Here is a 26,370-nt window from a genome sequence, read left to right on the forward strand (position 1 = left end):
TAGTTATTTTCTTGCTATTTTCTGTTCCTTTTTCCCTGCCCTCTACCTCATTTTGTTTATTGTTCTAGTGGTTGCTCTACACAATTAGTAGACATCCTTAGTTCCTCACAGCCTATTTGATTGGTTACAACATTTCCTGTCTAAAACAATAAACTCACAAGAGAACAAGTCCACTCAACTCCCTTGCAACCTTTGTAGTTGTTTTAAATACCTCATTTTGACAAGTTACAAGCATTGTTATCTGATGCTCTTTGCGTATTGGTTCCTTCAACCAAGTTCCTTCATATTTTTCCTTATTATTAATTCTCTCTTCCAAAAACTTATTTATTTTTGAAAGGCAGTTAGAGAGAAAAAGATAGAGAAGAGCAGAGATCTTCCATCTGCTGGTTCACTCCCCAAATGGCCACAATGGCGGAGCTGACCTGGTGGAAGCCAGGAACTTGAAATTCTATCTGGGTCTTTTATGTGGTTGGCAAAGACCCAAGGAATCAGGTCATGTTCTGCTACTCTCCCTGGTGCATTAGCAAGGTTTGGGATTGCAAGCTGGGGCTGAAACTAGTACTCCAAATGGGATGCCAGCATCACAGGTGGTGGCTTAATCTGGTGCACCACATCAGCCCCAAGTTTTCTTTCTTTGAAAAGGAAAAATGACAAGGTATATAGTTACTGCAAGGTAAAACATCTTAGACAAGTAGTTCTCCAGTCATACATGTGTTTTTTCCACCTTCATTCTATTTCTGTGAGACATAATTATACTCTTTTTTAACAGCTAAAAAAAAATGTGAGCTTGGTGACAGATTTGTACACCATGCAGAAAGAGCTTGAACTTGTTTAGAGTCCTTCTTCTCCAACAGACTTTCCTGTTGGAAGCTAAAGGTGCCATGTCTCTTAACTAGAACAGAACATCTTGTATAAGGAAACAATTCTCAAGCTAAAAAGAGATTTCATCTCAAAGTTCAGATTTGGAAAGTAACTTTGCTACCTACTAACTCTGACTGATATCAAAATTTAGTCTAATATATCCTGTATTATCAAAGACAAAGAATAGAACAAAAACCCTTTTAAACAATGCTCAAATAAATCAGATCATCAAAACTTAGCTCGATACTTACTGAGATTTGACAGCTATGGGTTACAAAAGTATTTAGATTTTAGTTACATGCAAATTAATTCCAATATTCTGATGTGGCTAGATGAATTTTTTTTTTAAACTGGAGTCATGCAGCATTTGTGGCTGGCAGGTGGATTGTGTGAGCATGAAGATCTTCACCTGCCAAAGAAGATCACTTGATGCATCTTTCACAAGTATCAGGGTCAGTAAAACTCACAAAAGGAGTTTGCTAAGACAACAATGTAGGAGTTGATTCCACCTTTCCTCTGAATGAATGAATGCTTCTCAAAAAAGAAAAATGGAGTTATCTTCTTGTAAATTACTGTGCACATGCTCAGGATAATTTGATGAAAAACAATTTATGGGTGACATTTTAAGAACTTGTTTAACTAGTTGGGTCTCCTGTTACACTTGGTATGATCATTATACCCTCAACATATTAAACACCAACATTCTACACTAAATCTATTTGATTTTGATAAGGTGAGAACAAACTGATGGCCCATGAAATACAAGGATTTTTAAGAAGGAGAGAAAGTGTTTCTAATGGATGAGACAACACTGGATTCAGGTTAAATACATTGCCCTGGTTGGGTTCCCAAAAAAAAGTGGGGGTCAGGGAGAAATTTGGGTAATTGACTAGCCCAGCTGAACAACATGGACTTAAAAAGCTTTAGTGGAAAAAACAAAAAGGTTGGCCACAGCAAAATAAACATGCCCCATCAGCCCTTGGGCTAGGAATGGAGCCTGGCTGCTCCATTTCCCATTCAGCTCCCTGCTTGTTGCCCAGGAAAGCTGTTAAGGATGACTCAAAGCCTGTGTAGGAGAACAGGAAGAAGCTCCAGGCTCCTGGCTTTGGATCAGCTCAGCTCTGACCAGTGAGGCCACTTGGGAAATGAACCATTGGAAACAAACCATCTGTCTTTCCTTCTTTCTGTAAATTTGTCTATCCAATAAAACTAAATCTTAAAAAAAAACTTTTAAAAAATGTTCATGGGAGAAATGGTACATGGAGATGCTTCATGTTACAATACAGGATGATAATTACAGCATGATGACATGGAAGTATTGCTTCTCATGTACTGAAGTATTTCTTGGAAACTAAAGCACTAACAATTTCCATGAGAACTGTAACTATACCAAAAACATCTTTCCTATTCCTTATTAACAACACTAACTACTGAGTTTGTGATTAACTACTGTCTGTTAAATTCAACAAGTCATACTTGCTTATGAATTTCAGAAACCAACCTGAAGTTGCAAAGAAATCGGGCAGCATGACCACAGGATTGGATATTTTGCAACAGAGTGAAAAGAGGTACAAATATCTAAAGGCAAAATAAACATGGACCCAAGGCTGAGTGGACTTCATCTGGGTTAATGAAACATTGTTTTCTCAACACAATACTTTGGCTCTTTCATATATAGCCAAACATTCCTTTGCAGGCTAGGGCTTGGGGCCTGTCTAGCAGGGCTAAATCCCAGTACCTGACTGAATGTCGGAAAAGGGAACAGGTCACATTAGGCAAGGTCATGACACTTAACAAGCACATAAGAGAACCAGGTCCAGGGTGGATTCTGTGGGGGATATGTGGGCCAAATCCTGTGAAAATTCAAGTCCTACTGGTTAGCTCAAGAGTTGGGGTGGTGATGGGCTGAGCTAGGTGTGACCATGGAACCTGCTAACACTCACGGGTACAGAGATGGAGAACAGTTTGGGTAGGTCCAGGCTGTAGCACTCACAAGTGCATCCTTAAACAGGGTGTGAGGCAAGCCAGAACACAACATTCACCAACTCATTCTAGGCCAAGACAGAGGAGCAGACTATGCAAGGCAAGGGCCTAGTGCCCACTGGCATGTGTGAGATCTGAGTCTGGGAGTGTGCCAATTGGAGGAACTTAGGAAATTCCTCTAAAGGATCATAGCTCCCACTGGTGAGAATGTGGTCCAGGCCTGGGAGTCGGGCAGGCTGGGCAAGATAGCTCCAACTATTGGCTAATGTGTGGGTTAGTTTTGGAGGCGGGCATACCAGGCAGGGCCCAGCAAAACTTAGCTCACTGGGGCCCGGCATAATGGTTAAGGAACTTGCCTTGAACGCCCCGGGATCCAATATGGGCACCGGTTCTAATCCCGGCAGCCCCACTTCCCATCCAGTTCCCTGCTTATGGCCTGGGAAGGCAGTCGAGGACGGCCCAAAGCCTTGGAACCCTGTACCTGCGTGGGAGACCTGGAAAGAAGTTCCTGGCTCCTAGCTTCGGATCGGCGCAACAGTGGCCGTTGCAACCACTTGGGGAGTGAATCATCAGACAGAAGATCTTCCTGTCTCTCCTCCTCTCTGCACATCCGCCTTTCCAATAAAATAAATAAATCTTAAAAAAAAAAAAAAAAAAAAAAAAAAAAAAAAACCTTAGCTCACTGGCAAGTGCAGAAACCAGGATAAAGTGCAGGTAATGCTGGGCTAGGCTGTCACACCTACCAGTTTGCATGAGCTAGGGATCAAAGCAGACTGAGCAGGGCCAGGTTCCAGCACCCACCAGTGAGATTCGGGACTAGGGTCAGGACAGGTCAGACCAGGCTATAGCATCCCAAGGCAAAGGCCAAGACAAGTGAGGGGCTGTGCCAAACTGGGTCAGAGTAACCACTGGCACACAAGAACTGTGGCTGGAAACAGGACATGTTGAGGAGCAAAGGGGATACCTTGGTTGGTTTGTGGTTCCCACGGGTGAGTATGGGGACCGGAGTGGGACTTTGGTCTGGTCTGGACATGGCTGCAGTGTCCCTCAGCACAAGTGTGGACTGGGTCTGGGGTGCACCAGACTGGACTAGACTCCAGCACCCACTGGTGCTCATGAGAACCAGGGTAGATGTAGAATGGGCTAGGCTAGTCTGTGCCCCTCCTGAACCGTGTGTGAGCTGTGTCGGGGTGTAGACCAGGATTGGCTGGGCTGTAATACCCAATAGTAAAAACCATAATGGGTGGAAGGCTAGTTGGGAAAGGCCCTTGATCCTGCTAAGTCCACCTCCTGTCCTAGCAGGATCAGGGGCCTAAGTAGGTATTCGCGAGATCAGGCCTTGGGAGAGGTTCTGATGGAGGAGTTTGGGCAACTCCTCTGTCAGGACACAGTTCCTGCAGGTGAGTGTAAGAACATTGATAGAGAGCAGCCCAGATCAGGCCAGGTAATGGTACCCACCAGCATACATTTGATGCATGTGAGGGGTGAACCAGGCTGGACTAGTTCGTATCACCCTCTGGAGAATCCAAGCACCAGAATAGACTGTGGGCCAGGCCAGTTGGGTCACAACACAAGCCAGTTCACATGAGGACGAGGACTATGGCTGGCTGGGCTGACTAGGCTGTAGCCCCCACCAGCTTGAGTTAGAAATGGGGTTAGGCTGGGCACAGCAGGTTATAGCACCCAGTGGAAAATGTCGAGGAGAGGAAGGCCATGCCAGACTGGGCCACGGCACAAGTGAGACCTGGAGAAGGGGGTGAAGCTAGGAGGGGGAACTATGGATGGGCCCCTGCTTGACCACCACTCCCACTATAGTGTGTGAGTTGGGATTGGGGCAGACCAGATCAGGCAGGGATATAACACTTCTTGGCCTCATGTGGGCTGGATCAGGGGAAAGCTAGGCTGGGTTGACTATTCCTTCTGGTGCATGCATAAGTCAGAGTGCGTGTTGGATGGGCTTTGCTGCAGTATCAGGTGGCAGAAGCTGGCATAGGGAGCTAATTCTGTGAAGTTAAACTGCAGAATCACCTGGAGAGTGCAAATCCAGGAGTGGGAATAGGCCCAGTAGGAAAACAGTGGGCACCTCCCTCTTGGGTTGCCACTCCCACTGGTGAGTGTGAGAACCAGGAATGGGACAGGCATGATTAGACACAGAATGGCACCCTCCAGCACGTGTGGGCTGGATAGTGGAGCTGGTTGGGTTGAACTAGGCTACAATGCCCATTGACATGTATGAGAGATGAATGTGATATGGAACAGACTGGAGCAGTCTGCTGTACTGTAAGCATGGGAACCAGGGCAGGGGGTGGACCTGGTGGGAGTAATGGCAGGTCACTCCTACTGGTGTACATAAAGGCTTACTGTGTGGTGGGCAGGATCGAGCTGGGCTGAAATACCCATTGGTTTGTGTAGAGGACAGGGTTGGAGACACAACTGACACAGCAATCGCAACCACCAGCATGTGCATAAACTGACTGAGGCAACGAACTTTGGCAAGCACACACAAGAATCAGGTCGGGGATCACCTCAGATCAAGTTTCTATGGGGGTTCCCCTAACTGAACCACTGGACTAAGAATCCCAACCATGGAGAGAATTGCAGGTTCCATGGTCTGACCGTGGAGTACATGTGTCAGAGATGGGCCTCCTCAGTGGCTTAGACAGAGTAGTGAACAGTATATCCAGGTGCACATGGAGGATATGGCAGTACATTGCAGGCTGCAGAGGACACCTGGTTCCAGAACAGAGGACAGAGGACAGAACAAATGGATCAACTACCCCAGCCAAGTGTTGGCAGTGAGTAACTGAGCAAATGGAGACTCTAAGTTAGATTATGTCAGCCAGTGGATTCTAAAGAGATTTCATTGTGCTTGGAGCGGCAAGATCAGCTGTAATTCAGAACTGTTGAGCTATCGAAACCTCATGAACGGGACCCTCAGAGCATGCCCACATCGGGGAACATTGAGGTGGCATTGGCTGGCTGCCCTCCATTCCAGGGTGCAGAGGCGTTTGGTAGGCTGAGTGTGACTTCTCTTCTTGTCCCCCTCCTTCCCCCAGATATAGAAAGGAAAAAGAGTGGAAATGGTGATCTCACCCACCTTCCTGTAGCTCTTGACCCTAATCACCCTAATCAACTATGTAAAAATCATCAAAAATAAAAATAATAATTTTTAAAAGGCTCAGATTTGAGGGGTAGGATGATGTAAGTATATGCCATGGTTGCCCTGTGAAAAACTGTACTCTAAAAGAAATAAGAAGGGGAAAAATAAAATCAGTATATCAGCAATAGTTAAGCCAAAAAGTACTAAAAACAAAACAAACTTTAAGCATTAAAAAAACCAAACAAACAAAACCAGGTAAAAATTTATGAAACCAGGGCTGACCATATAGCCCAGAGGGTTAAGCAACTGTTCATGACACCAGCATCTCACATTGAAATGCTGGTCTGGATTCCAGATATTCTATTCCCACTTCTTGCTGAAGTGACTGGGAAAGCAGCAGATGTTGGGGCCCTTCCAACCACATGGGAGACCAGGCTGGAGTTCCAGGCTCCTTGCTTCAGGCTTGCTTCGGGTGCCAGACTTGGCTATTGTGGCCATTTGGGGAATAAACCAGGGGAGGGAAGCTCTCTTATTGTTAATCTGCCTTTCAAATAAATGAATTTTAAAAATCTCTTTTTAAGGATATACAGGATATCAACAAAATTAATCTAAAACTAAAACTTTTTATCCAATTCCAAAAGGAAATACCACAGTATATTAAAAATTAATTTAAGATTTTAAGAGCCTCTAAATACTGCTAACTCTAAGCCTGTATGTACAGATAAATGATACATTAGAAAGCTGAACACAGATCTTAGATGACAGATGAATGACTGACAGATGGACAGACATATACTACAGCTGACAGGCAGGTGGGTGATAGATAATTTTTAAACGTTTATTTGTGATTTACTATTTTGTAACAAAAATTCTTCCAATTTGCTTTGATAAAGCACAACAGAAGCATGAACGACATGTCTGGAGTGAGAATGTTTTAATAACTATTCATTTCCAAAGAACAATAAATATAGGCATTATAAGCAGTATATATAACATTAAGATTTTCTTTAGATACAGAAAGCAACTACTTTTACACAACTTAAAGACCAAACACTTTTTTTTTAATAGCACAGGGAAAAGCTACACAATGAAGGAAATTCCTAGTCAAAATGAAAATTATTCTCAACTCTGAACAGCGAGGGCCCCACTCCAGGTGCTCGGCCAAGGTCGGGAAGGCTCGGGGTGGCGCTCAGCTCCGCGCAGCCGCAGTCTGAGGCTGCTCCGATTGAAGCTGCTTGCCCAGATATTCCCTAAAAAAAAAAAAAATAAGTAAGAAGTATGAAACAAGTCCAGTTAGCATTTAGGTAACAAAGATTCACTGCCAAACTTGAAACACAAACCACTGTCACAGATTTAGTTCAGCACCTGAAAGCTAATAATAAAACAGCAGTAGCAAACTAAATTTTTCACGTTTCAAAAGTACTCTACCGCATGTATCCTAGTAATTCTGTACACACAAACGAGTGCTCACAAGGCATCGCAAGCAGACTTTCCTCTGCTCAGACAAAAGCCTTGTTTATTACCATGGCTATTTCTGCAATCTTAGAAGTTCAAAAATGTCAACTGCATTAACAATTCCAAGCGACCTCCCTACATGAAAAGTAAATTTCCAGATGCAATTTCCAGATGTAAATTTCCCTGGGAGGAACTTGCAAGCAAACATTATTCTGCTGCAGCACCGAGAATAACATCCAGGATCACAACCCTGGCTTGTGAGGCACACAACTGAGCACGGCAGGGTGGAGCGTCTGCACAGACAGGCATACAGAACTGCGGAACCACCACACGGGCAGAACGGTGACGTGCTCACTCCGCAAGGCGCATACCAGTCTTCTTCACAGAAAAAACTGAACATGCACCACGGCTTAGTTTAAGTAACATACAGGTGCCCCTGTTCATTCCAAGGCAGAGAACAATCTTTTCCCCATAACTGTGAGGCATTCTCCAAACTTTCGCTTTAGAACTAACAAAGACTAAGAGATTTTTCTAAAACAAATCCGAGAAATACCACCTCTTACTAAAAGCGGGAAAAAAAATGTATTCCAGAGACTTGAGTTTACATTTCCACTCCCACACCTCATGGGCAGCCATGCTGGCCCGGGGGCCGCAATGCTCCTGCAAGGGCTGAAGAAGACTGGGCACAGTGGATGAGCACCAGGTACCTTGAGTCAGCACTCTCCCTTCCTGCCTTATCAACTAACCATTCTTCTTCTTCTTCTTTTGAAAATTCATTTATTTATTCGAAAAGCACAGTAATGGAAAAAGAATGAGGGACACACCAAATACATTCCATGCACCTATTAGTTCATTTCCACAAATGGCTGCAATGGCCAGGGCTGGGCCAGACAGAAGCCAGGAGTTTCACCCAGTTCTCCTATGCGGGTGCCAGGGCCTGACCTCTCGGGCCATCTTCTGCTATTTCCCCCAGCAGTTTAGTGGGGAGCTGCATAAGAAGTGGGAACAGCTAGGACATGAATTGGCACCTACACAGGATGCTGGCATTGCAGGTAGCATCTTAATGCACTATGCCACAATGCCAGTGCCTACTGCTTCTTATTTTAACACCACTAGGAAACAAGCTTGGGGTGTTATCGGTGTCTAATAAAAATCGCTACTCGTCCTTTCTGCAGAGGCCTGAGTAAGGGGAGAGAAAAAAACCGCACGTTCTACCTGACATGTACTCTGCTCTGCCATCCCAGTCAAGCTCAGAGCACCTAGATGTGAAGCAAAAATCTCCCACAGCAAGAAAGGATGAAATGTCACACTGGTAAAGAAACAACAGGAAAGAATCTGGGAAGCCCTGTGAATCCAGGGTCCCTGAGAGGTGCCCCGGGCCCCCTCAGAGGCTGAAGAAAGTGAGCAGTGCCCACCAGTGCTGGGAAGCTGACACTGAAACTTCCCGGATCATGAAAACCAGTTTATGGTCTTTTTTTTTCAGCCTTCCTAGAGAGACCTGATGACTGGCTCATTAATTTGGGATGTCACATTAAAGTGTTAAATATTCTCGTGTTACTAGGAACTAGCCTGTCATAATTAGGCAATGGAATCTTCATTCTGTAAATAGCTATGTCTAATTTATGCAAAGACTAACAGGAAAGCCATCCCATACATTTCATCAGGCAAGAAAAACGCCCAAGTTTATGACAACTGTTAATGCCGCTCCTCTGGAGGGCCTTGTAGTTAAGGAGTACCTGTGGCTACCAGGGTTTGTTTTTTGGAGTGGGTGGCTAGGGGTTTGATTCTATCGCAAAACTTCCAGATCTTACATTAATTTTCTTCTACACATGCCTAAGTCATTATGGCTGAAATAAGACATATGCACTTCAAGAAGGATTTCAACTATTCCGATTCTGAATGCTCCTCTGTGTAGTGTAGTTTCTTGGAAAACACTATAAAAGGGAACTCAAAGATATCATGCTGCCTTCAATTACTATGCCTTGGTTCTTGCCATCAAAGACCAACATCAAGGACCCTGTCCTAGCATGAGTTTCCAAGACAACTGGCAAGATCACATGGCAAAGCCTTCAGGAGCTCACAATGTGAACTGCTAAGTGACACAAAGGGTCCTGTGAGATGGTCACACACACAGGCCTTGAGAGACTTGGGGGCACCTATTCATTTATCAATAGGAGACAAAAGTGAATTCTTAGAGGTGGGAAAAGCATTGATATCTTTACAAACAGGGTAAAATAGGGTCACAGCAGGGAGATATTTCAACACCCTGAAGGTGAATTGTTCTAACACAGGAATTTAGAGTTAAATCCAACCATGGCTGCCTCTCTGCTCATCTCCTGGTTTGTTCTCTTGGACAACAGCCTCTCCTATACTCTTTTATCCACATTTGCAGGCAGATAGTAGAAGCATCCAACTTCATAACCTGAGTGCCTGGCATGTGGATAAATCCCGGTCTCCCTTTCTCTGTCTAACAAAGCATCCTTATAAAATATGGCATTTGGGGGAAAGGCAAGGAACACAGACACACACAATTGGTCCAGCTGAGAACATCCAGGCTGAGGGCCCACTTTCAGAACTTTCCCAACCTGACTTGCCACACTGTAGGGTCACAAAATGCCAAAGGTCACTCAAGATAAAAGCCCACACGGTACGTATAGAGAGCAGAATGGAAATCTGCCCAGGATTTCTTGAAATGGTCATATCTGTTGTGGTGTGTGGGTTGTTAAAGTGCCACAGGCAAGCTGACACTCAAATGGGAAAAGTACTGTACTTTAGAAAAGTATCAGAGCTGACATGATAGCGCATCAAGTTAAGCCACCGTCTGTGCCATCCCCTATCAGAGAGGCAGTTCAATACCCAGCTGCTTTGTTTTTGATTGAACTCCCTAATAATGTGCCTTAAAAAGCAGCAGATGATGGCCCAAGTCACTGTGCCCCTGCCACTCATGTGGGAGACTCAGATGGAGTTCCAGGTTCCTTAGTCTGTTGGGGGACATTTGGGGAGTAAATCAGTGGATGGAAGATCTTTCCTCTGTCAGACCACTTTTCCAACAAATACAAGCACAGCAATCAAGTAAGCAGGAAAGAAAAGGACCTGTTTGGTCAAAGCATGGAAGGAAACTGACTCCTTTGATCTCGGTTCACAAAATGTAACAGTGTGCTCCCTTGGACCTGAATGGCTGCCTGCTGTCAGAGGAAACACCCCCAAGATGCAGGATACACCTGCCTCTGAATCCTCATGACCCACCCACAGCAATGTTTAACATGTATCAGAGACTGACCACCTCCATTCCCACTTTGTCACAAGCACTCATGGAGCATTTACCATAGGACGCCCACACGTGATCCCCCCTGCATATTCTAGTGCCCTGTGAGGTAGGCTGTTCCCTTCCCCAGGACAGCCTGGAAAGGTGCAGAAATCAGATGCTGTTATCTTTGTTTTGTTCGGTTTTGCTTAGATTAGAAACTGACGGGGTGAGGATCATTTCTTCAGGTTAAATTACATTACTATCGGCAAAAGGAAAAAAATAGTATGGGTTTTAGCTCTAAGGGTTTATAATTATAATAAAGGACTCAAGAAGAGAGGTTTAAGCGCTTTATCTTAAGTACCAAGTTCATCTTTTATGTGAAGATCACCAATAAAACTCCATTTATAGTGTACTCAAAAGGAGCCTGCCTCATATCAGCAATCTTCAGGAGCTAAATCTTTGTCCCTAACTACATAAGAAGCATAATCTGGGGAGCATTAATGCTTCTTTTTAATTTCACCCCTAACAGAAATGTTTTAGAATCCAACAGTTCTGAAACTGAAAAACTGAGTAGTGGGAACACAATTCCCCTTTTTAAGAACCCAAAACTGCTGACATAGAGATCACACTGTCCAGTGCAAAAAAAAAAAAAAAAAAAAAAAAAATCTACAGCTTCCTCAGAAAGACTGAGGAGTCCTTGGCAGTCCTAATGGGCCCAGGAGGCAGCTGAGAGGGGACCCAGAGGCAGGCTGGGACAATGGTCACTCTCTGGCTTCTACTCTGGTTTCCAGAAGCTCAGGCACACAGAAACACCTACCCAAGCTACAGGAACTCTCAGAACATCAGACAGGCCTTCGATCTGTTATAGCTTAATTAAGCCATACTGTCACAGTTATTAAGTTGTTTCAAAAGTCAAGCACTGTTGTTCTTTTCTTTAAATCTACTTGAAGATACTGATCGAGTATAATATGCTAACTTCTACCATGTAATCTGAATACACGGTAACTTCAGCTATATAGTTTAAAGCCAGAACTGACAAGTTTACTGACAAGTTTACTACTAAAATTTATTGGCAAGAAGAAAGTAAACGCTGACTGACTAATGTATCAGTCAATGAAAATCCAAAACCTCTTATTTGTTTTACCTTGCCTCCCACAAAAAGGTTAACAGAAAATCCAGTTACTATCATTTTTGTACTATTTCCTTATTCTTTCAGCATGTAAATTTTTCATAATTATAATCATAACATTCCCAGAATTTTATACCCCACTTCTTTCTGGAAGTTTAATATAATAATCACTAAAATTACAATTAAGTCATATTCTCATAACCTTTATATATTCTGCTTTGGAAATAAGTTGATATAATACAAGTCACTAATAAAAACTCTTCAATATATATGAAAAGAATTTATCTTAGAATATATGAACTTTGTAGCTGTTCATAATTCAAACTTATCTTTGGTAAAGGAACAATAATACAAACAATTTTATATATTACTGTTTTGATCCAAGTTCATTATACCTTTGTTCATAAATTTAGTGATTCCCCAGGTTTTACCATGATTTTAAATATTAAATTTAAAGTTAACTGTTTTTGCAAACTAAAAAATATTAGCTTCTCCTACATAACAAGTAAGAAAGTAAAAAATAATTTACTCCAATAGGTAGAAATATCTAAACTGTAAAAGTAAGAACTATTTAGTCAAACTGTTTCAACAATATTTTAAAAATTCAGTAGTATTTAAAGATTTTTTTTTTATTGCAAAGTCAGATATACAAAGAGGAGGAGAGACAGAGAGGAAAATCTTGCGTCCACTGATTTCACTCCCCAAATGACTGCAATGGCGACTGCTGCGCCAGTTCAAAACTAGGAGCCCAGAGCCTCTTCCAGGTCTCCCACGCAGATATAAGGTCCCAAGGCCATCCTCGACTGCTTTCCCAGGCCACAAGCAGGGAGCTGAATGGGAAGCAGGGCCGCTGGGATTACAACTGGTGCCCATATGGAATCCCGGTGCGTTTAAGGCGAGGACTTAAGCTGCTGGGCCACTTTACCAGGCCCTGAGTAGTATTTAAATGTGGTATTTAAAATACATATCACTCTTTGGTGCCTACTATTTACTTAAACACTGAACTACTTGTTTGATACACATTTCCTTAATTATTCTTCACACAATGATATTCATTAAACAGAAAGATGAGTCCCACTTTATAGGCTAGTTGCAGAGAGTGTATCTGTGCCCAGGGTTGCCTGATTTTAAGACTCACAGTCTTAATCACTGCACAGCGCTGCCTCCTAATATATTATTCTACTTCCCACTGGCTGAAGAGCTATTATTATACAGATGTAAGCAGAGTAAACTCAAGAGCATCATAATGTGAATCCTCAATTTATCTTCTCAACTACATTCCCATAATCACTGGTTATTTAAAGCATTAGTAGAATCCCCAAACAGTTGACCCATGGATTTTATTTTAAGTCAACAATCCTTGGGTGGGGGGGGAAAGTCTACACAAGTTATAGTTCTCAGAAACATAAGCATATATTTTAAAAGCAACCACATTTAAATTCACAATAACAAGTTATTACTCCTTGTGGGGAGCAGGGTGCCAGAGCCGCTCCAAGGAATAGGAAAGGCCGTCACAGGATGGTGGCTGGCCCACGGCCAGGTGGCGGGGTTGATCCCGCCAGCAGGTAAACAGGAAGTCACGGGGATAGGCTGATGCCCTCACTGCGATTATGTCATTGCTACTGGCCTATCAGGTAGCGCCAAGTGGACCCACGGGGAGAAGTGATTGGTGGAGAACAGTATAAAAGCAGCGGGTAAAAACTAAGGAGGGGACGATGAGGAGAAAGACAGGAAGAATGACGGACGGAATGAGAACGTTGCAGCAGAGAGGGATAGAAAAGCTAAGGGAAAAGCTAAGGCGTTCGGGACGAGGAGAAATACCAGGAGAAGAACGACGGACAGAATGAGAACGTTGCAGCAGAGAGGGGTAGAAAAGCTAAGGGAAAAGCTAAGGCTTATGGGACAAGGAGAAGAAAGAGGAGAAGAACGACGGACAGAACGAGAAGAACGGGGCAGCAGAGAGGGGTAGAAAAGCTAAGCGAAAAGCTAAGGTGTATGGGACAAGGAGAAAGATGGGGAGAAAAATGGGGAGAAGCGGCAGAGAGCGGCACAAAAGCAATATAGACCTTTGAGGAGAGGAACAGGAAGAAAAGTAGTGGAGAGAGGGCTAGAAAAGCAGGGAGGAAAGCTAAGACCAACGGAGAAAAAGGCAGCAGAGAGAAGGGTATAAACGCAGCTGCTTTTGGCAATAAGGGGTCCGGTTGCCGTTCCGGCTTTTCCCAGACCCTCAAGAGTGTGCTTCATAGGTAGTGTGGCTGCTGGTCGGCGACAACTCCTAAAGGAATTCTAGTAATCCAATCTTTTCAACTAGCTACAAAAATTTAAACAGCATTATCCAAATCCTGAGTGTCATTACTAGTTTATGTTGAACAGGCCCCCGTTACTCTCCTTCTACCAGTGCTATCCCTAGATAAGCAGTGACTTAACTTACATGTGTCATCCTTTGTCTGATCTATGATTGGAACACTCCCAGCCCTGAACCTCCCAAAGAACCACAGCTGGCAACAAACTCTGCATTTCCTCTGCAAGATGCTGGTTCCTGATGAGCAAGTAACTGCAACCAAAAGCAATCTGTACCATGCACAGCATGCCCCTCCCTGGCACATCTTACACAATGTGCAGCATGGATCTGTATCTGTGCTGTTATAATGACTTTTAAAGAGGAAACTTATTTTAAACTTGTTAAAAAGACAACAGGAACACTAAGTCCACTTAAACTAGAGACTCCTTTGTCCTAAAGGATATTTAGAATGTTAGACTAACAGCACCTGAAAGCAGAGGATGTCATCCGCCTTCCTCTAGCTGTCAGTTCAGGGCCTGAATAAATTAAGTGCTCAATGACTGTCAAGTGAAAGAAGCTGAAGAATCCTACAAGATCCCGGACCTTTAAACAGGGTGCATTTTCCTCCTGAAGGGCAATGTGCTCAGACACCAGTCAGACAACCACTCCCACTCGTACAAAGCTGCTCAAACAAAAATGTAACTTAAAAAAAAAGCCTGCTTATAACAAAAGAATGCTCAACTAAACCCACAGTGGAGAAACAATATTTTAGGAAGCAGGTTTGACGTTTTAATGATAGGTATAAGGATGAAATTCAATTAGCTTCATAATTAAGCTGAAAAGATTCCTAGCCTACAAAATTATTCTTTGAAAATCAGTTCCCCCTGATATATGTAAAAATCTAAAATAAACCACAACATGTCAGCCAGTTATTTCTTCAGTATGAATTACACCTGAAAAGGAGCTCCACGCTAGTTAAAGAATGAAGCAGGTTATGAAACACCGGCACACTACATGCAACTGACAGGAAGCTGTGCTTTGTCTGATTCTGTTTGGTAGCTAAGAACAGCAGTGGCAGACCTGGAGAATTGCTGGTCTCCCTCTCCTATTTTTCTCTACATCCAATTGGTTTCCAGGTTTTACAGATTCTACCTCCCCAATATACTGAATCCATCCTATCCTCTTTAACCCCTGATCCTGCCTTACTCTGGATACGCTCATGATGTACAGACTGGACTGAATCTGCAGCTTCCTACAGGTGTTTTTCTTTTAGTCTCAGCCCATCAATTATCTATCCAAAACCCTACAGTCAAAATAAAAGCAGTTAGCATTTTAATTCATAAGAAGACATAGCAGGCTTTACAACCAAGAAAGAGTCTTTCAGTTGTCCCCTCCTATTTTGTCTCTTTCTTCCCTGAGAGGCGAACCCCTGAATTTTGGTATAGTACATAGACGACCTGAACAGGACTGTATTTTCCAGCTGGTCCACAGGCACTCATAGTTCTTGACTGAGAACTGGTAAATAAAGTGTAAGAAGAAGGCCGGGGATGGGGGGCAACTCCTGGTTCTCCCCATTGTCTGGAACAGCAGTAGGGACGAGGGCCATGGCACAAGGATGCAAGCACACTGACCTGGAAGGAAGCCTGGATCCAAGCACTGCTCAGTCCCACATTTTAAAGGAAGGCAGAAACACATCCACCTTGTTTACACTGGGGCTATTTTGTGGGTCTGTTCAACCATTAGCTGAACCTATGCTTCCAATGATTTCTTCTCTTGAATAAAAATAGCAATATTTATGTGAGATATATGTACACCAGCTTTCATGCAAGTGCATATGATTAGATCAGCAAACTTGATGAGATTTGCTTAAGTAACAGCTTACCTACAAAATACTAAATCGGGACCGGTGCTGTGGTATAGCACATAAAGCTACTGCCTATGACCCTGACATCCCACAAGAGTACCAATTCAAGTCCCAGCTGCTCTACTTGCAGTTCTGTTCCCTGCTAATGTGCCTGGGAAGGCAGTGGGGATAGATGAGGTCCTTGAGTCCAGTACTCACATGGGAGACAGGTATGAGGAGACAAGGTCCTGGCTTCAATTAGGTCCAGGCCCAGCTATTTTGGCCATTTGGGAGATGAACAAACAGATTCAAATTTTCTCCCTCTTTCTTTCCTTTTTTTCTTCCCTTAACTCTTGTCTTTTAAATAAATAAATAAATCTTTTTAAAAAAAAAATTAAGTAACTCCACACACTCAAACTGTTTTCACACAATGAATATGAAAGTTTCCTCTGTAGTTAATCTAACATGCAGCAGTGCTGACACAGTGCCCACGTAACAGCTCCTCCATCACCTGCTGTCCCTCTTGTAATTCTCACCCTGCAAATGAAGAGAAAGACTGCTTGTTCTGTGTCAGAAATAACAATGTAAAGGTTAATAATAAATGACACAGAAATTCTTGAGCACTCCAGAAAATGCTCAGCAAGGTTAATGTGACCATATACGTCATCCACCCCAATTAGGATAATAGCATATGATTCAAGACTAATTTAAGCAAAGAGAAAAAGACACAGAGAAACAAAGAAAACAGCTAGAATTCCAGTGTGATGAATACTTCTCTATGCTACCCCTCAAAAACAATTTTAATTTTCAAATCAAACGTAAATGATATTTCTAGAAGTGTAACACAAGGGTACTTCAAAAAGTTGTGGAATAAATAAAACAAGAAATGTCTATTTTGATATAAAGATGTTCTGAAAGCTGCACACAGCTTTTCCAGAACGTGCATTTGCACCAACCTGCTGAAATTCCCTAATAATGAACTGAACCCATCACTGCCAAGAAACCATTAACTGAAGAAAAAAACTAAGTGAAACAAAATTAGTAAATGGTACAAGCCAAAATTCTCTCACACATTTCAGATTACAAGTTATATTCAATCTACCCAAAGATCATTCAGAAATTTTCATCTGAGACACCCTACTGAAATTTTTCTAGTTTCATGCCACAAAAAAAGAACACTTTCAACAAAGGTCAATTTTCTGTTGTATAGACAAACCTACTACACATTTTCTTTTGTGTTTAACAGTCAACTTTGATTATATGTCCATAATAATATTATATTTACTATCACACAAAAGCAAAATAGTTTCTACTAGCCATTTGTTTTCGATCAGGAACCTTTTTGCCACATAAAAATCAAACTAAAAATTTTATTTCACCGTGGTGTAGCTGGAAATGCAAGGATACAATATGATACCAATTCACGTCCCAATTGCTCCACTTCCAATCCAATTTACCGCTAATATACCTGGGAAGGCAACAAAAATATGACCCAAGTGCTTGGGCTCCTGCACTTTGTATCTTGGCTTCTTTAAGTCATATGAATTGTTACGGGGTGCAGCCAGTGATAGTGGGCAAATGAAATTTGGCTGTGTTCTTTACCCTCTGTTCTGAAGTTGAGTCCTAACAGCAATGGAATGATAATTCCATCCTCAACCACTTCCCCCATGTCCTAAATTAGCCAGGATATTGGATGCAGACAAGTCCAATTAGTCTAGGCATTTTCAGCTACAAGCCCAGTTCCTGTTCCTGCCCATCCCAATGAGCACCAATTAACTCCTTAACTCACAACACTTAGGTATTCGTTCCTGCCCACCTGTGACTCACCTATCAACTGAGAGGGGACGGTATTGCATTGTCGTGTAACCACTCCCCTCACAAGCCCCTTTAAAAGGCCCAGGAAGCAGGGGCTCTCTCTCTCTCTCTCTCTTTCTGGCCAGGTGCTTCCATTACGCTAGCACCTCAACTCTTGGCTGACCCAGGACAGGTGATCTTCTGAGCATGGTCCCTGTGTACTGCTTAGAAGAGGCAATGGTTATAATAATGTTGTTTCTGGTTTGTGTGCTGTCAGGAGTTACAGGAGGGGTGAGGCCAAGCAGTAGTGGAATGTGGGCAGAGAAGCCAGGGAAAGGTGAATGTCTGCAGCTTTGTAAGTGTGTCCAGGTTCATGTCTCTTAGGATAGCTTATATTGTTGGGGAAGCTGGGACATAGGTCTTCAGCTTAATGGATGGAATTAAGGATAATGACCATTTGTTCCTTTTGGGATTATGATTGGCTGGATTATGATTGATTGGATTGCTGTATGGACTTGTGATTTGCTATTGTGCTCTATTATCACCAAGCTTGGTTAATAAAGACTCCTTAATAAGCCTTAGACATGTCTGGTATGATCTCGCTCGCACCCTGCAACCTTGGCTTCTTTAAGTCATGTGAATGATTTGTTTCATTTAATTGTTTTCCTTGTGCCCACTTAAATATAGAATCAAGAAAATTATATAATTTATGTTAAATTCATAGTTAAAAATATTAAAGAAATGAGGTAAGAACTGGTAAAATCCATTGCTCTGACTCTGACCTACCCAGCCCTGGCTCTTGGGACCATTTAGTGAGTGAACCAGCAGATGAAAGATCTCTCACTACCTCTCTTCCTCTCTCTGTAACTCTTTCAAAAACTAAATATTTAAAAAAAAAAAAAAACACGAGTTTCAGAAGATTAAAGACTAACTGGTCCCTGCTTGTCACAGCAACAACAAAAAATCTGATCTTAAATAGTCAATTTTAAAAGGGTTTATATTTAATATTTTAAGTCTAAGGTACCTATTTTTTTTTATTTTCACAAAGAAAACTCAACAAGATTAAAATAAGTCACAGCCACCAGATTCACTTTAAACAGGCACTACTATACCATGCTACCCAGAGTAACTTCAGAATATTACTTAAAGATGCCAGGTTGAGCACTGTGATGTAGCAGGTAACACTGCAGCTTGCAATGCCTGGCTGCTCTGCTTCTGATCCCTGCTATCAGCCCAAGGAAAGTAGTGCAAAGTGGCCCAAGTGCTTGGGTCACTACCATCCATGCAGGAAATCTGACAAGCCTCCTGGCTTTGGCCTGGCTCAGCATGTGAGTCAATCACTAGATAAAGCGGTGCGTGTGTGTGTCTTCCTCTGGCTTTCAAATAAGTAAAAAATTTTCACAACAATTGTATGCTTTCTCTTCAAACATATAAAAAGGCACAAAGTATTTTGCCATCACCTACAAGTAACTTCTATATACTTGAAACTCTAAAATGTAAAAAAGCAAATCATAAGAGACACATGAGAAATATTACTTCAGAGATTACAAAATGATAAAAATATGGAGAGAGGGGAGGAAAAACAATGTCCTGAATATTGTTAGATTAAGAATCTTTTAAATGGATATTTAATACAGGTACAAATAATTTCTTTGAAAACAAAGAGGAAAAATTTCCTGTTTACCAATTCTCTTTGCTATGCCCATAACAGCTTGTGCTGGCCTGAGGTTGAGGCTGAAGAGAGTCAGGGAACTCAATTTGGGTCTCCCAAGATGTCAGAAGCCTTATTAATTGCACCATCATCTCAGCCACCTAGAATCTACATTAATAAGAAGCTGGAGACGGGTATCAAACACACATACTCTGACAAGGGTGTAATTATCTTAACTGTCAGACTAAATGCCTATCTCAGTTCTTCAATATTTTTAAATACTAATTTAACAAATTATATAATTTTCCTGATTCTATAGTCACATTAGCATATAAGCAAAGCAATTAAATGAAACAGAAATCACTCTCATGACTTCAAAAAGAAAAAAGATACACAAAGCAGAGAGGGCCTGGCGTAGTAGCCTAGTAGCTAAAGTCCTTGCCTTTTATCCAGCAGGATCCCATATGAATGCTGGTTTGTATCATGGCTGCTCCACTTCCCATCCCATTCCCTGCTTGTGGCCTGGGAAAGCAGTTGAGGACGGCCCAAAGCCTTGGGACCCTGCACCCATGTGGGAGAGCTGGAAGAAGCTCCCAGCTCCTGGCTTCAGACCAGATCAGTTCTAGCCATTGTAGCCATTTGGGGAGTGAACCAGCAGGTGCAAGACCTCTCTCTGTCTCTCCCTCTCTATGCAAAATATGCATTTCAAATAAAAATAAATGAATCTTAAAAAAAAAACAAAATAGACTTAAAAGACAATGACAACAAAATGCAATGTGGGTTCCTGGATCATGGCTTCACCACATGGGAAATTTAAGATTGAATTCCCTGATTCCAACTTTGGGCTGGGCATTTGAGGAGCAAATCAGGGGAATAGGAGTTCTGTCTCTGACTCTCTTATAAATAATAATCTAGGATATCAAAAAAGCTATAACTACATGATTCTTGCTAAATGTAAATTTAATAACATTTTAATTGAAAAATATCTACATCAAGACAACAAACTTATCAACTTGCTTTTGGTAAATTCCTCATATTTTAAATAGTGACAAAAAGCTATGAATTCATTCCCATTAACACCTGAGTTTATGGTTTTCCCATTAAAATGTAACATCTGCGTGACATACATAGAAGAAACTAGAAAGATATTTTAAGGTGTAATTAAACTTCTTGGAGACTAAGTACAAAGTTTGCCTCAGTTTTAATTTTAGCATAGTCTATGGTCTGTTCTATTGATGTTTGATTATTTCCCACACACACATGAAGCCCAGAGGAAATATTGCAGTGACTATATATATATCCACTGAAAGAAAACATTTAAAAGCAAAGCAAGTTACTTCCTTTTTCTCTATCTCTTCTTACTGGAAGCTTACGCTTGTTGCTACTTAGTGATCCTTCAAAACTCAGTTCAGGTGTTCACTTGCCTAAGCAGCAGGTCCTAATCAAACAAACACATGAACTCAATCCAGAGCCCACATGCATATGTATAAAATCTAACTTGGTTTTCTGCTTATACAGACTCCAGCATCTATCAGTCATTTCTATTTCTATTTTCCATATCTTCCAAATGGGAATTGAACTTGCTGCTTTGCAACAATGTAAAATTTATGTTATGCTGGCATTTCCAAAGTGACTGGAATTAAGTGGAGGGTACACAGTGTTCAAAGAAATAAAAAGGTAACCTAGCCATAATAAACCTTTCTAACCAGCACAGTCAGAGCATCTTTAGACTAGGAAATGTCATCATCAAATGATGGTGAGAAAATAGCTGCAAAGAATTTTCTTTACTAGGAATTGGTTTTGGTATTGTTTTAAACCTGGGTGCATTTATATATATATATATATATTTTAAAATACACAAAACCTAGATATTTTGGAAGAGTGACCCACTAAAAATGTTTTCATAGTAATGTGAAAAATCCCAGGTACCCATGAAGACACTAATTTTCTAAATTAACTCTGGGAAAATGTTAAATCTAGCTTTTAAAAGTCACACCAAATATTTTAGTATCATAATTACTGATGGTAAAAGGTTTTCTTCTTCATTTCAATCGAAGAGTTACTATCTTAATTGTTATGTATGGCTACACCACAAAGATAAATGACAATGCCCTAGGCAAATTAAACCATTACAGAACAAAGAAGCATTACTTATACCTGGGACTTACTGAATTTGTGTTATATTAATTTACTTATATATAAAAGATCTAGAGTGGTACCACTACTACAGCTTATTAGTCCATTTAAAAGGTTGAAAACGAATCTAGAAACAGAGACAGGAAGTTCTACACAAGAACCTCTACCTACAAAATTCAGGGTTTCTTTCCTCATGTCCTGAGCTGTCCATATGCACACACTGTTGCTTCTGAATTACAGGCTGATTACACTTAAAATCATTCTGTAGGAGAAAAATGATGGCATTTTACGATGTTAAAATATAACGTTTGACTAAGAGTATACACAAAAGCTCTTTATAAGTTTATAAATCCTGTCAAATTTATAAACACAAAAATCCCATACTAATGAAAAGAACAAGAGAAGCCACTGTGAATATGAAAAGATCTGTAAGCATCATTTGGAGGAACATCTGTGAGTTGTATCACCTTGCCAGACCTCCTATGCTTAGCAGGCCTAGTATGTGCCAACTGTCCCCTCCCTCCTATTAACTCTATTCCTCTACTGTATTTCCTAACCTCATCAGGGTTATTGTAACCCATTTTTTATGTTACTGCAGAAATTAAGCAGAGGGGGAGACACATTGGCTATTCTGAAACCTGTAATTAATTAAAAGTTTTGAATCAATCATATCATGAAAAAGAATTATTTTCTATTTTCACATTAATATAACTATATTCCATGCCATATATAAACTCAAATCTTTCTCTGTATTATAAACAAACCTAATATTCCAATTTCCAAAAACAGAATTAAAACTACCATCCATAGGCAGCCCAGTCCCATGATGTTCTAAGTATCCAACTTGCACTTACAAAGTAATTTTAATACTATACTTATTATTTTCAAATTCTACGCAGAAAGAAAAGTTAACTTTACTATATTCAAGTTTATGACTTAGTTTAACAGGCAGAAATTTCCAGAACAATCTAATATCAAAAGATATCAACTCATTTAGGGTAGAACAATAAAAAGTCCAAGGTTTTGTTGGGTAAAAGTGTGGCCTCTCAGCACACAGTGATCAGAGATGACCCTGGAGTCCAGAGAGGCTGAGTGGCTGCCACACAGACCTCCAACTCTGCTTTTCATCCACGACTGAATTTTAATTACTTTCAAACAAACTGTTTCACTATGGAGTATTAAAAAACAACCATTTAAGTCCAAATAAGGCTAAGAGAAAACAAAATCAATGTGTTTTCAAGTTTTTACATAGTGTAAAAGTAAACAAGTCCAAAAGAATTTCATAAAATCCCATCAACCAATGTCTTCAGAATATAGTAGCAATCTTTAGGGTCAAAAAGCTCATATTTTAGATAAGTAAAAAGGAGAATATTTACCAGCATAATTTAATTTTTTTTACAAATTATATTTTAGGTAACCTGTATAAAGGCACTGATTGAAATCCCTTTCTCATTTGGGGATGTACTTTGCAGATTTACTTTTCCCAAATAATAATTTAGCTTACCATACTATATTTATACTATTTACATTTATATTATTATACTATAATTAGCCTCATAGTGATCTGATATTGAATTGTCACTGCTGGAGCAGTTTCATGCCTTGGTAAAAAGAGCCATGGAATAAATCACAATGAAGCACAGGGTCATATATGAATTCTCATCTTCCTCAAGAAAAATTTTTATACAGAATACATAGGAAAAAACTGCTACTAAGCTTCTCCACTAAATGCAAAAGAGATGTGTCATATTAAAGCACCCAATATTCTGGAACATAATTAGAAATGGCGAAAAAAAGAAAACTTGTAGCCAATAATGAACAAATCCTCTGTCTATAAAGACACATATACAATAAGAGATTGAAAAACCAAGGTAAGTTCCTAAATTCAAGGGAAGACCTAATTTAAACATTTTCATCTCACTATGTGATCCTTGCACAACCAAACTTCTCAACCAAAAGTTTTTCTTCATTGACAAAGAGAAAACATCAACATCGTATTTCAAATAAGAGCATACAATACCAAATAAACACTATATACAAAATAAACAAACAAGAAAAACATTGAACTCAACAGCAAATCTTTAACAGACCTATCAGATTAAAAAACTTTTACTAATAAAAATAAAAAGTTTATTTTAGCAGCTCTAATTTCAACCAAAAAAAAAAAACTTTCATCTTTAGAAAAACAGCTGATATAAATATGCTTACTGATTGGAACCGCTACCAACACTATTAAATCTTCTTGCACTTGGGACATCCAGAAAGTAAAAACACTTTCAGATCATCAAGTACTGCCAGCAACACTGAAATTTCCCCCAAATGCATCTACTTTTCTTGTTAATTTTTCGTCATCTAACCTTGTCACCAATATCTGTCCTAGACCACTATGGAAAGCAACCAGAACATTCTTGTTGCTTTCACATTTAAACTATCCCTTCTATCTGCCATAGTGCTCTTCTGAAATATGAACAAATTTTGTCTTGCCCCTGCTTTAAAGTATTTCAATGGTTTTCACCTCACTGCACAATAGCAAGACTCCAACATCCTACAGGACTCTGCATGACTTAACTCTACCCACTTCTCCTCCACTTATGTTTCAAAGCTGGCCCTTGCAGCCTCCTTTGAATGACAACTTCCCATCTTGACCCCTTGACACAAAGGAAGCAGAGAACAGTCTCATGCAGGGGACAGACAGCCCAACATATGGTGTTCACCCGCATGCCTAGAGGCCCAACTCCTCCAGCTTGCAACAGCAACAATCCCCAACTACTGTAACTCAATGTGCCTCCATATGATGCTTTAACCAAGCCAAGGTCCTGCTTAACTTCATGGCATTTGCCTTCTCTTATCCGCTCTTCCTGAAAGGCTCACTGGGCCCAAAAAACAGCTATATTGCTGGTACTTTATCATTATTATCTCTGCTTAAGTGTTGTTCTCTATCCATCCTACACAAAAAGTTGCATTTATTTCCATCATATCTATAGCCCATCAATTAACCTAACATGGCACAAAGCAAATGTTCAAAAAGCAGCTGCCATAGGAAGGCATAAATATCAGTATTTATGAGAGAAGTGACAAAATCATAACCTTTAATACATGATATCACAGTAGCACTCCTGGGAACTTTCCTACCCTGCACTGGCTTGCATCTTCAAATGTACACTTTCCAATGCACTCTGAATTCTTTTCTAGGGAAGCACTTCAGAGCATCTTTCTATGAAGTGGAGAACTGAAAACCACCTGAACTTTTAGCCACAAGAGTGCTGAAAGTAATGCAGAGCCAACCCACAGCTACAGCCAGCCACGACAAAGGAAACCCTTGTCAGTTTTGCACATAAACAGCTGGCTCATGAAATATGTCTGAGCAGTTGCTTTTTATTTTACAGAAAAGATCAGTCATCTTGAAAAGCGTGACTTTGCTTCAAAAGCAAGAAAAAAAAAGTTATAAGCGAAACGTGAGATTCAATCAATCAACTTTTAGTGTTTTTATGTGAACTTGCAAAACCCATTCAGGTTTACTATATGCTCAACAGCCAAAACTTACAAAATTGTACAAGACTCAGCAGGATAACTGTATTACTTCAACTCTAGAGCAGACAGGTTCATTTATGCCACAAGGGTCTTTCCATCACCTCTGGAGTCATTTTTGACAGCACTTCTTTGAACATACATTTTGTGAGATCACTGGTACAGTTCATCTCTCTTATTTTTTTTACAGTTCATCTCCTTAAAAGTCCTCCATTGTTGCTCTGAATTACTAAAATACATTTCCTAATTGATAATCAAAATGATCAACTTTAAAAATGCTCACTCATGAGCCAATTTCACATATAAGCTCTTCAAATGGTCAAACAGGAGCCTGCAGACCAACGTAAGCGTGTGAACAAAAAGCTGAGCGTAGAGAAGTCACGTACCAGTTGTGCACCATGAGCTTCTGCACAGCCAGCAGCGCGTTGTAGCGGACCTGCTGGTCTTCATGATGCATGTGATTCATTACCAGCTGTTTCCCACCGAGCTGTTCAATCACCCTGCAAAATGCAAGATTGGTGAAGATGTGGCAATTATTTTCAAACTCATTCTACTCATGAACAGCAAGTTCCTGGATGAAGCTCCAACCGATTTTAAAAGAAAAGTTATGATTTATAAATAAATGAACTGATACATGTCATTTTTACACTATTTCTGTACCATAAATTCAAAGTACTCAAATGTTCTCTCTTGAACTCCTAAGGACAAACCCAACTGTTACTCTCATCTCTTTCATAAAAGATTTATTTAATTGTGACAGGGAGAGAAGCAGAGAGACAGAGAGAAATACTTTCCATCTGCCTTCCCCCTCCAAATACCTGCAACAGCTGGGGTACGTAGATACCTCACAGTCCACAGTATTCTAGATGATAAGTTTTTACATACGAGAATACTAATTCCAAGTATTTCTGGCTTGCTTGAAATCAATACTGAAAACCACTTAACATTCATAATAATACTGGATCAATACCAAGTCACCAGTTACTGAGCTGTACAGTAGGCATAGGTTATAAACACAGATAGCTGGGGTCAAAGGATTAGAAAACATCCATGTTAATGTCCCAGAAAAGGTCTGATCTTAAGACATTCCCTCCTTTCTCACAACATTGGGATATGACAGGTGACCTCTGGAAAGGAGACAGTGAATAAAATCCGTATCTTCAGTAGTGGAATCAGATGACTTCCAACCTACACTGCTTCTTACTCCTGCACCCCAACATCCTGAAACTCTACTTTCTACAGACGCAAAAAATAGAGAGAAATGGCTCTATGTTTCACGAAAAGAAAGAGGTGCTCTGCTCCTTTGCAATGGAGCTATGAAGTCTCTCTATTCTAGTACAACTTCTCCCTCCACCTCTACTG

At 40.8% G+C, this 26,370-nt stretch overlaps 1 protein-coding gene across 2 annotated transcripts in view; it reads right to left on the reverse strand.

Moving 5' to 3' along the window:
- Nucleotides 1-6,782: 6,782 nt before the first annotated feature.
- ATP6V1H (ATPase H+ transporting V1 subunit H) overlaps nucleotides 6,783-26,370 on the reverse strand; it is a 100,956-nt gene continuing 81,368 nt past the window's right edge. Inside the window, exons 12-13 of one of the 2 annotated variants that reach the window (XM_058668629.1) lie at nucleotides 25,395-25,508; nucleotides 6,783-7,194 (exon numbers count right to left, since the gene is read on the reverse strand). In XM_058668629.1, the coding sequence (XP_058524612.1) occupies nucleotides 7,134-7,194; nucleotides 25,395-25,508 (175 nt within the window). In that variant the 3' untranslated portion in view covers nucleotides 6,783-7,133. The remainder of the gene's footprint in view (nucleotides 7,195-25,394; nucleotides 25,509-26,370) is intronic. The other variant, XM_058668628.1, reaches the window with a different exon arrangement.

Source organism: Ochotona princeps, chromosome 9, assembly GCF_030435755.1.
Source record: "Ochotona princeps isolate mOchPri1 chromosome 9, mOchPri1.hap1, whole genome shotgun sequence".
Lineage (NCBI taxonomy): Eukaryota > Metazoa > Chordata > Mammalia > Lagomorpha > Ochotonidae > Ochotona > Ochotona princeps.